Source organism: Emys orbicularis, chromosome 16 (assembly GCF_028017835.1).
Source record: "Emys orbicularis isolate rEmyOrb1 chromosome 16, rEmyOrb1.hap1, whole genome shotgun sequence".
Classification (NCBI taxonomy): Eukaryota; Metazoa; Chordata; order Testudines; family Emydidae; genus Emys; species Emys orbicularis.
Window position 1 is genome coordinate 30,531,853 of NC_088698.1, and position 11,399 is coordinate 30,543,251.

The 11,399-nt window shown below is 46.0% G+C and overlaps 1 protein-coding gene across 1 annotated transcript; it reads right to left on the reverse strand.

The window, feature by feature from the left end:
- Positions 1–203: 203 nt before the first annotated feature.
- On the reverse strand, positions 204–5,663 carry C16H12orf76 (chromosome 16 C12orf76 homolog). Its single transcript, XM_065417990.1, has 2 exons — positions 5,534–5,663; positions 204–289 (listed from the first exon to the last, which is right to left on the reverse strand). Exons 1-2 carry the CDS (start codon positions 5,661–5,663, stop codon positions 204–206), a joined length of 216 nt encoding a protein of 71 aa, XP_065274062.1.
- Positions 5,664–11,399: the final 5,736 nt, after the last annotated feature.

Consider the following 11,399-nt stretch of genomic DNA (forward strand, 5'->3'; position numbering starts at 1 on the left):
ACATTACATGTTGGGGGGGGGGGGAATACTTCTCACAGTCTCTTTATGAAGCAGCCGTAGTGGTTTACGAGCCAGAACTCAGACTACAAATCAGGCTGGATTTACGGTTGCTGCACAGCACAGGTCATTTTCAAGCACCAGGGATTTGATCGCAAAATTTCCACAAGCAAGGTGACCAATCCGTTCCGATTCTTCCCGCTCTGCTACCGTCGTCGAATGGGCTTGTAGACGCATACTGCCATCAGGATCATGGTGATCAACAGGATACTGAAAATGCTCCCCATGAGCACTGCAAGAGGGAAGAAATGGCATGTGTTGAATAGGTGCAAGTATAAGAGGGAAAAGGTTATGTGGGTGTATGTTTATCTTCCGATTTAGTGCATGTCCCAAACTGGTGACATCAAAGGTCCTTCTGTGAATTTGTCAGGAGTCCCTAGGTATCACCCAATTCCCAGTGAAGTCAGTTTTTCCCTGGTCTATAATGGGAGTTGGACCACGCCCCTAATTTGCCTTTGCATTTCTGGCCAGATTTTCACCCTTTTAAAGCTGCATGTGAACATTTGCCCTCACCAGTGTTTATTAAATGTATGCCTGGTGCACACACATGGGCCATTAATCACTCTGAATGTGCCCCACCACCCACTTGCCCTGGAACACTTGCTTGTATTTTTTGATAGCGTTATCAAGCAAAATAAAGTGCTGCTTGTTTCAGTTCATCTGGAATAACAACGTGTGATTACTGAGAGTGGGTGGCCACAGGCAGGATTTTAGTACTTATTAATTCATAAAATTTATGACCAGAAGGGACCATTATGATCTAGTCTGACCTCCTATATAACAAGCTGGAGATTTTTACGCAGTGATTCCTGCGTCAAGCCCAATCACTTATGGCTGATCTACAGCCTATCATTTAGAAAGGGCCAGTCTTGATTTAAAGACTTCAAGTGATAAAATGCACCCATACCCTAGGTAAACTGTTCCAGTGGCTAATTACACTCACTAAATAATCTGCACCTTGTGTCTAGCCTGAATTTGTCTAGCTTCAGCTTCCAGCCATGGGATCTTGTGTCTTTGTCTGCTAGAATGAAGGGGCCTTTACTACCAGAAATCTCTCCAGTAGATACGCATAGCACCTCTGAACCTTCTCTTTGATCAACTGAACAGATTGAGCTTTAGTCTCTCACTGTGATACAAGTCTTCCAGACCTCGAATCATTCTTGTAGACCTTTTCTGAAGGATTTCCAATTTGTCAACATTCTTTTTCAAGTGTTGACACCAGAACTGGACACACTATCCCAGTAACAGTCTCCCAAATGCCCAATACAGTTGTAATAACATCTACCAACTTCTACTCAATATTCCCCTGCTTATACAGCCAAGGATTGCATTTGCTCTCAGATACCACATCACACTGCAAGATCACATTTAACTGATTATCCACCATGACTACCATCCTCCCTATCCCCAACCCTGCAGTCCTATTCGGAGTGACAGTCCCGCTTTTTGTCCCAAGTGAGCCTAGTTTCCCATGCAATCCAGATGGCTCTATAGATCAGACTTGCCCTTACATTTTTTTATTTTATTTTTTTTAACTACTCCACCAATGTGTGTCATCTGCAAACTTTACCAACAATCATGTGTTTTCCTCCACATCACTGAAAAAGATATTCAATATCACTGGGCCAAGAACTGATCCCTACTAGACCCCTCTAGAAACATCACCACTAGAATGATGGTTCCCCATTTATGATTACTTTTAGAGAACTATAAGTTATCCAGTTTTTAATCCATATAATAGGGGGTGCATTTTATTATTGGATAATACCATATGGTCATCCCAATTTAGAAAATCCTATCCATCCCCTCCCTCCCTCCCTCACATGTGAAGCTTTATGGGCACATAACATACACTTAGTTCTCCTACAGGCTCCAACTGCAGTAGCTGAAAATTTACAACCAACTTGTATTTTACCCTGCTCACTACTAGCATATTATCTTTCCTCCCGACTTGCTGCTCTCGTTTTCGGATGCTCATTGTTTTCCCCACAGTCTATTTGATTGTTGCTATTAGGCAATTTGTCACATGAAGCACATCTCCTTATCAACCATGTATTTCCTAGAGATAACATTTCAAACGAAACTTTAAAATTACTTCACTGGCACATACAACACAAAGGCTTCTGCTTTCAGAAACCTTTCATCTAATGTACGCAACAGCCAGAGAGAGATAAGAACAGAACACAACTTGAGTGGCTGGCATCCTTTTTATTCCACAACAGTTTTGTTCCCTTGTTCACTTCTGATTTAAATCTGATAACTAGATGAGACTTTCTACTCACACCTAACCGCTGTTTAAACTAGCAACAAGATGGGATGCTTATGCTGGATACTCACTGGTGTGGATGAACAGGCCCTGCCCTGAGGGGATCAGTTTCCAGTTCCAGTGACCTCTGAAGCCATTGCTACCATCCCAAGGAGGGTGAAAACTACTGCATTTCCAGATCAGGGCCACCTGGGACTCCAGATCTGCCAAACATATAAACTGGGCAGCTGTAAAACACAGCTTGTTAGATTAATGCATCCATGGCTGTATGTATACAGACAGTCACCAGCTACTCGAGCACCCACATTGTCTGCAGCAAACTGGACCTCAATTCTGTGACAACTTCAATACATTTTTAGAATGGAGTTTTTTATTGAATGCAACTGGAGTGAAAAAAATCCATCAGTACATCAGCTGTGAGTAATTTTTATATTTAAATCTAGTCTTATACTAGCTCTACATTTTCAGTTTTCAAAATGCCACATATTTTTAGGTTCCAGAGTCCACACCTAATTAGATGAATGGGGCAGCTCACGGCTCTCAAGGTTATAGTTTCAGGCCATCTTCAAACTCAGGAAAACAGCACTGTCTCAGCTTACCATGCTGAGGTCATTTTTGCAACAACCATGAGGGCTAGGTTTTTTTAAATGAAATCAAAGATTCTGGAGCCCAATTCTGCAACAAGGGATGAATTTTAAGGCTGTGGAATAGGAGGGTCCTTGGCTATATGGACACAGGTGGGCATGAGGGATAGAACCCAGAAACTTTGGCTCAGAAAACCCCTAATGCAACCCATAGATCTACTTGAGCTAAAGAATTTCATAAAAAGAACAGGAGTACTTGTGGCACCTTAGAGACTAACAAATTTATTTGAGCATAAGCTTTCGTAGGCTCCAGCTAAAGCTTATGCTCAAATAAATTTGTTAGTCTCTAAGGTGCCACAAGTACTCCTGTTCTTTTTACGGATACAGACTAACACAGCTGCTACTCTAAAGAATTTCAGTTACTAACCCTGTGATGGTGTTTGGGGTACCCAGGACTGAGAGTCTCCTTGTTGCCCGCCTGTCTCCTGTGAGAGGGAGACTAGTTTGTGCTTAACTGAGTGTAAGCTCCCTGACACCACCAGCCTGTTAGCCACCTGAACAAAATCTCCTCTGGGCAATGCCAGCCCTTACTTTACCTTACACTAGTAGGTGCACCCCAGTCCCTAAACCCCTTTGAAGCATTTCCCTATAGTCCAAACCCTTCTCCACTGAACACTCACTGAAATATCAGGTCCGCAGTCTCCACGGGAACAGAGTACACACCAGCCTGACTGATTCATCTCACAATCAGATCATAACTTAATATCACAGCACCGAGATACATTTCTAGTGAAACTGAGCATGGAGGCTTTGGGGATTTTGAAATTTTTTTCATTCCAGTTAGGAACAAAACCTGAAAATTTCAAAATTCTCCAGAAAAAGAAAATTAAAATAAATAAAAAAAAAAGTCAGGTCAATTGAAACATTTCATTTTGCTTTTGACTTTTAAGTGTTCTAATATAAAATCTAATGCAAAATAAAAGCAATGCAAAACAAAACGTTATTTCAAAAGGAAACTCAAAACATTTTGTTCCAAGAATGTCAAAATATGATGTTTCCCTTGCTCACAGCTCACAAACCTACAAAGGAACTCTCGCCATAGTTTGTAAATATTAGAACTTTGAACTTGAAGGAATCAGTCAGTCAGGAGTATTTTACATCGTCCAGCTTCAAGAACATTAGACTGTATTCCCCCAGGGCACAGACTGACGAGTCTGCAGGTTTTGAGGTGAGGTCAACAAGGGGAAGTTGTCCCTCGCAGATTATATGTATTTATCAAATACATATCTGGCTCCTCAATGCGACTCTTCTCAGTACAGCCTGAGCAACCGCTGCTGCCCACGTCACAGAACCGGCCATCAATGTACGAGTCACCTGACTTCAGTCATCTCAGAGATATCAAGGAGTAGGCCATAGAAGACACCCTCTGGAGATGGTCTCTCCAGAATTGGGGGCACATTGCAACACAGGGTGAGGGGAGCTTGCCCTGCAGGTGCCTGTGCTGTACCTAGTGTGTACCTATGTACAGGCCTTCGCTCTGCAGGACCTTCTGATGTCTTCCATTGAGGCTTACATCATTTCAAAAGGTTTAACAATCATCAGCAGCATGTTTGGCTGTCTAGGCTAGCTCTGTGTGCATTTATTGTGCTGTATATACACAATAATAATCCACATGGCGCTAGTAGCCACAAGGGAAGAGGAAATAGCAGACAACAATCTCACAGCTGGGGAGAAGAAAACCCACCAGCATGTCAGGGTTGCCCTCTCCTGCCTTCCTCACTGTGAAAAATGGGTCAGTGCTACAGTTGTGTGGAGAACAGAAGTTATATTTTGTGGACTATTTTGAGACTTTCAAATATGTTTTCATCCCAATTAGGACTCAACCCTGCAAAGTTCAACATTCTCTACTAAAGAAAACTCAGGAAAAAAATTACTTTAGTCCAAAGTAAAATGTTTTGTTTGGATTTTGACTTTATTTTATATGTATAATAAAATACAAACTAAACAAAACAGAAATCAATTTTTTGAAAGGAAAAAAAATCAGAGCATGTAATTCCCCGAACAGCGGGAACATCCTATTTTGACAGGGTCAGAACTGCCCCCCTCAGTGAAATGCCTGGGGGCGAGCGGGGCGGTCTGAGGGGGGCAGAATGGGCCGGGGTCTCTCCAAGGCTTGGCGAGCAGTTCAGGGGGGCCAGGCCCCTCAGGTGCTACCCCGCACAGGGGGCAGCTCAGCGGGGCGATCGCAAGGACCGAGCAAGGCCTAGCAACTGGGGTGGGCGACTGCAAAGGGCTCTGGGGCAGACAGCGGCGCTCCTCAAGCCCCAGGTCCAGAGGCGACTTACCTGCCCGGAGCCCGGGACCAGCCCAACCAGCCTCCCGCGCCCCTTCCCGGGAGGGGCTCCCCGACCCCCGCAGGCGGCTGGAGAGGCCCATCCGCCGCGGGCTACCGGGGAAAGGGGGCCCCGGAGAGGGGACGGGGCTTGCCAGGGGACCCAGAGTCCGGCCCCCAGCCCCCGCCGGGCAGAGCAGCGAGACAAGCCCGGCCCGGGGCGGGGAGCGAAGGGGCCTGCGGCGGCAGCCGGGCTGGGGCCCGAGGGCGGGGAGCGGCCCGGCCCCTCCTTACCCAGGTTCTGTCTCCGCAGCACGGCGTAGGGCCGGCTCCGCTCCGCGGGCCCCGCCGCCCAGCCCGGCCCCGCCAGCAGCAGCAGCAGCAGCGCGAGCCCCCAGCCCGGCCGCGCCCGCCGCCGCAGCATCTTCCCGGCGCCTCCGGCCCGGCCCGGCGCGGATAAGCGGGGAGGGGAGACGGGGCGGGGCGCTGGTCTGTCTGCTCCGCTCTGCCCTGGCTCCCACTCCCCGGCCTGCCCTCAACCTCCCTCATCCCCCTTTTCCTTCCCTCCCTTCCTCATTCCCCTCCCTCTTCCTCCTCATCTTCTTTCCTTCCCTCCCCCTCCCCTTCCCCCTCTTTCTCCCTTCTCATCCCCCCCTCCATCTTCCTCCCTTCCCTCTTCCTTCCTTCCTCATCCCCCTCCATCTTCCTTCCTTCCCTCTTCCCTCTCCATCTTCCTTCCTTCTCATCCCCTTCCCTCCCTCTGCCTCCCTTCCTCATTCCCCTCCAGCTTCCTGCATTCCCTCCCTCTTCCTCCTCATCTTCTTTCCTTCCCTCCCCCTTCCCTCTCCCTCCCTCATCCCCCCTTTCCCTTCCCCCCTCTTTCTCCCTTCTCATCCCCCCTCCATTTTCCTCCCTTCCCTCTTCCTTCCTTCCTCATCCCCCTCCATCTTCCTTCCTTCCTTCTCATCCCCTTCCCTCCCTCTGCCTCCCTTCCTCATTCCCCTCCAGCTTCCTGCATTCCCTCCCTCTTCCTCCTCATCTTCTTTCCTTCCCTCCCCCTTCCCTCTCCCTCCCTCTTCCTCCCTTTCCCTTCCCCCCTCTTCCTCCCTTCTCATCCCCCCTCCATTTTCCTCCCTTCCCTCTTCCTTCCTTCCTCATCCCCCTCCATCTTCCTTCCTTCCCTCTTCCCTCTATCTTCCTTCCTTCCCTCTTCCCTCTCCATCTTCCTTCCTTCTCCTTCCCTCTTCCTTCCTTCCTTCTCATCCCCTTCCCTCCCTCTGCCTCCCTTCCTCATCCCCCTCCATCTTCCTTCATTCCCTCTTCCCTCTTCCTTTCTTCCTTCCTCATCCCCCTCCAGCTTCCTTCATTCCCTCCCTCTCCCTCCCTCCCTTCCTTCCTCATCCCCCCTTTCCCTTCCCTCCCTCTTCCTCCCTTTCTCATCCCCCTCCATCTTCCTTCCTTCCTTCCACATCCCCCTCCAACTTCCTTCCTTCCCTCTTCCTTCCTTCCTTCTCATCCCCCCTCCATCTTCCTTCTTCCTTGCTCCCTCCCTCCCTCTTCCCCCCTTCCTGCTCATCCCCCTCAATCTTCCTTCCTTCCTCATTCCCCCATTTCCTTCCTTTCCCATTTCCCCTTCATTCCTTCCTCATTCCCCCTCCCTCTTCCTCCCTTTCCCCTCTTTCTTTCTTTCTTTCCTTCCCATTTCCCCAGTCTTCATCTCTCTCACTCTCACTCCCCTTCTGATCAGCCAGACTTCAGGCTGTGTGTGGCTCATTGCTGTTGGTTGCAGGTCATTATTGTGAGCATGCTCTATTAGTCTTTATTTCACAGGGCCTCTACATGTACTAGGCACACGTGGCTCTGGTAAGTCACACCCTGTTGTTTCTGACCCTAGATTGGAGGCGAGCGTGAGTAGCTGCCACCTGCCTATGTTGAGTTCCATTTCTGTCAGTATTGGCGCATGTGGCTTCGGCCTCTTCTCCCCATGACTGTTTTGCCAGTAAAATGCACTGGCTTAAAGGTCCATGGGGAACAAGCGCAAAAAGGACATGAATGCAGCTGAAGCAAACTCATTAAAAAAATCCAAATGCATATTCCTAGCATTGCTTCTTGCATTACTTGCCCAGCTCTGGTAAAAAAAAGGCCAGTTGGTTGTAAGGAGACAGCATGATACCGATAAACTCGGGTTGTGTCAAGGGAAGTTTTAAGCTTGTGATAGCTATGTGATCTTTATCTAAAGAAATGAGACAACCCTTTGAGGTAAGGAGCTAGTTTTCCTAAGGCAGACTTTGTTTCTCGGAAAGCAGCAAGGCGATAGAAACCACTCTTATATCCAACCTACTGGCTGGAGACGGGGATAGGATGCATTCCATTTCCTTTCTGTTGATCTCTGTACCTTTTACACAGATAAAGGCAGATGAAGCAACGGTCCAAGTGCATGTGTTCAGACAGGAGGCTGATACAGCCTGAATCCATATAGATTTCTAAGACTTTTTAGTTTTATCCTGATTTTATTCTCCATTTCTAATTTCCTATGTGTGAGCCACCATATCTTGATATTACTCAGAGCATGAAGCAATCTGAGTGAACAGAAACACAGAGTGAAGATACATGTCTTCTCTAACTTTACAACTATTCAACACCATCCAATCAGTTTATCTGTAACCTGTAGGAATGGTACAGGTTACAGAAGAGATGGGATTAAAAGAGAAAGGCATGAACTTAATTTCTTGGTTGCCCTGTACAGGTAGAACAGATCCCTTGTGCTGCTGAAAATTCCAGCTACACCCAGGTTGAATGCTACTGAACATTCACAGAAACTTAAGAACATAGCAATTGCCAGATTGGGTCATATCCAGGGTCCATCTCATCCATCATCCTGTCTTTGACAGTGACCAGCGCTAGCTGCTTCAGAGAAAGGTGTAAGAACCCTGCAGTAGCAGCTATGGGATCATTTGCCCCTCCGCCCCCACATTAGGTCTCCTCCTGATCTCTAATAGTTAGTGATTGGCTTAAGCCATGAAGCATGGATCCAAGTGTAATGCACCTGCTGCCCAGAGGAAGGTAGGTGCCAACAAGAACGAGTTTGGTGGAAGTGAAGTTGTGGTTATTTTGTGATGGACTCTGTAGAAACACCTATATACACAGAGTCACCAGTAAAGGAGTTAAATGCACCCTGCTCTGCAGATTAAATACACTCTGTGCAAGGGCAGAGGCTAGATAAAAGAAAAGTTTCCCACAGGGATGAACATGTGGTCTGGGTAACAATATAACCCTACCCATTGGAAAAGCTATTAGTTGTGGTAGAGGTGGATATTAGCAGAGCATGGTCTTTGCCTGTCCATACGTAGAATGCACTTGCAGCTCTTTCACAGCCATGCCGGTGTCTGGGTGCTGGCAGGAGCAGCGCCAGGGTTTTTGGCGCCCTAGGCGGGGGTCCTTCCGCGCTCCCGGTCGTCATCGGCAATTCTGCGCCGGGGGGGTCCTTCCGCGCTCCCGGTCTTTGGGGCACTTCGGCAGCGGTCCCGGAGCGAGTGAAGGACCCGCCACAGAATTGCCGCCAAAGACCCAGAGCGTGGAAGGACCCCCTGCCGCCGAATTGCCGCCAAGGGCAGTAAAATGCCGCCCCCCCCAAATCCTGGTGCCCTAGGCAACTGCCTAGGTTGCCTAAATGGAAGCGCCGGCCCTGGGTGCTGGGAACAAATAGGTAAATGTGGGCTGCAGTGTGTGTTTTCTAGCTGAAATAGTGGTTTCCTGAAACACTGCCTGATCCACTGAAAATATGTAATTATACAAACAGCGTGGGAAACAGGGAAATAAATTACTAAGTAGCACATAAAATGATAAAATTTAGCACTTATTTATAGAGCTTTCTGATTCCATCCTGAGGTCATTAGCACTACTGTAAATCCAGATTAAGTGGAAAGACTGGGCCAATTCTGCCTAAAACTATTGGAGTTGTAGGGGAGTGAGTCAGGGCAGAATTTTTCCCATTGACATAATGGAATTGCTCTAGATTTACGCCATAAATGTAGTGAGACTCTGACCCTACATCTTTACATACATTAGCTAATGCATTAGTTGGCATCTAGCATCAGCTGGAGACAGGGCTAAACTAAACATCTCTGAATTTAGGGTAAATTTAGATCTTCAGCCAAACTTTGCCTGTTGATCTAATCTCTAGTGTCAAATCAAAGGGCCATAGAAATTAAAGAAAAAGGATTCCCTACAGGCAAGTTTTAAAAAAGTCCCTTTAAATCTGGGGTGGTCAAAACGTGGCCACCAGGCTAAATATTACCCAGGATGTTTTGCAGTTCCCTCCTCTCTAGTGTGGAGGTGCACTCTGTGTAGCTGATGTGTTCCTACAGGGATAAACTCCTCAAATCAGACTGGAGCTTGGCTTGCTGGAACAGTCTGGATTACTCACCCCTTTGCCAGGGATCAGCATGATTAGGAGAAAGCTTGGTTTTAAAGTAACTAAAGCTAGTCCCTTTATGATAGCATGAGGGACCTTTCCATGATACCATCTCTCCCCACCTGCTACCGGTCTGGACTTTCTCTGATGACTCCTTGTGCATTGGAAATGAGATCTTTCTGTGCTTTCTAACAGAGGGCTTTGCTTTGGGAATCCTCGTGTTCTTGGCATCGATCTCAGGCATGTTCTGTTTGTTGTCTTTCAGAAGAGATACTTACCACAATCAATCTTATTAACAAACTATACCCTGCATTCATGCAGGGAGGCTGTTTTGTAACAGACATCTGGGCTCATTCCACACGTTTTCCCTGAATTTACTCAGAAAAGCATTAGCAAAGATGATCAAAGTCTGTTTTAAAGGAAACTTGCCTGGAAGTTAACTTATAAAAAAAACTGTTTGCAAAGCATATAAGAATAATGCTTACAGTAACAGAATCATTTGCATTTTAAAAGATGCATTGTACTATAATCCCTCGTTTATTACAAAAATTATTTCACATCAGCTGTAAGAAATGGGAGTAGGTCGTCAGGGTGAAAGCTGCAGAATGAAGTTTGCAGCAACACAGCTGTATAAAATAAATTATATTTTTAATAGGAAGGTTTGATCACTCAACAATTGTCTGTTCTGACCTGACATTGGCCACTGTCAGAAGACGGGATACTGGGCTAGATGGACCATTGGTCTGACCCAGTATGTCCGTTCTTATGTTTCATTATGAAAGTTTTTCATCTTTAAGATAATGTCCAGATATAAGGTAACAAAATAATACCAAAGTGTAGGAGACAGCTGGGTTACATGCAGTTAATTAAGATATCATGAGCAGAACAATGTGCTCTAACACTATTCAGCTTTGTTAAATGTATTCATTCTTGAGTTAAATGAAAATAAGGCAGAATGTTTTAATTCAATAGAGGGTAAGGAAGTAGGTTACAAACAAGCCTTGGAGGTTGAAAAGTATGTCAGGGATAACAAAATTTTGTATGCAGAATATATGCCAAAAAGTAAGAGTCCATTATAGTGCTACAGCTGTTATGATAAAAATAAGAGTTGGAAAGTGTTTAATGTTAACAGAAAGTTTCTGTAAAAGCTGAAAAAGTTGGTAGATTACAATAAAGATGAACTGCAAAGATTTAAAAAAACTGTTTACGTTCCCAAATCACTAATGCAGAACATGTGTACAATGTATTTAATGAACTGAGTAGTGTGCATGTGTACCACTGCTGTCTTACTGGATGGATTCAGAACTGCTCAACTGGGTGTCATACATCCTATACTGCTAACAGCGAATGGAGATTCTCCTTTAGCCTAAGTTGTAGGGACCTGAGCTTTTGGAGCAGGAGGATCTGAATTCTGTCCCCACTGTCATTGTGGAATTTCAGGGAGTCCCAAAAGGCAACATAGTGATAACCATGAAGTCCTAGGTTTTGATAGGTTTTCTTACGTTTACTTTTGAAAAGAAAATAGTTAAAGAGCATTCTTGTCTTTACATACCACACTAAGCCCAGGGATGCTGTCTCTTCTGCTGTAGTTGGTGATCTCCCAGCTACTTCTTGCAGTGTAGGGAGAGCTGTTTTAGGTTACTAGGATGTTGTCAGTCATTGTAGGATAAAATATGGAATCCTGAACTCAGGTTTTGGAAGGTTAGTAAAAAAGGAAATGATCTTAGCTGAGCTTTGGCTCAGCAA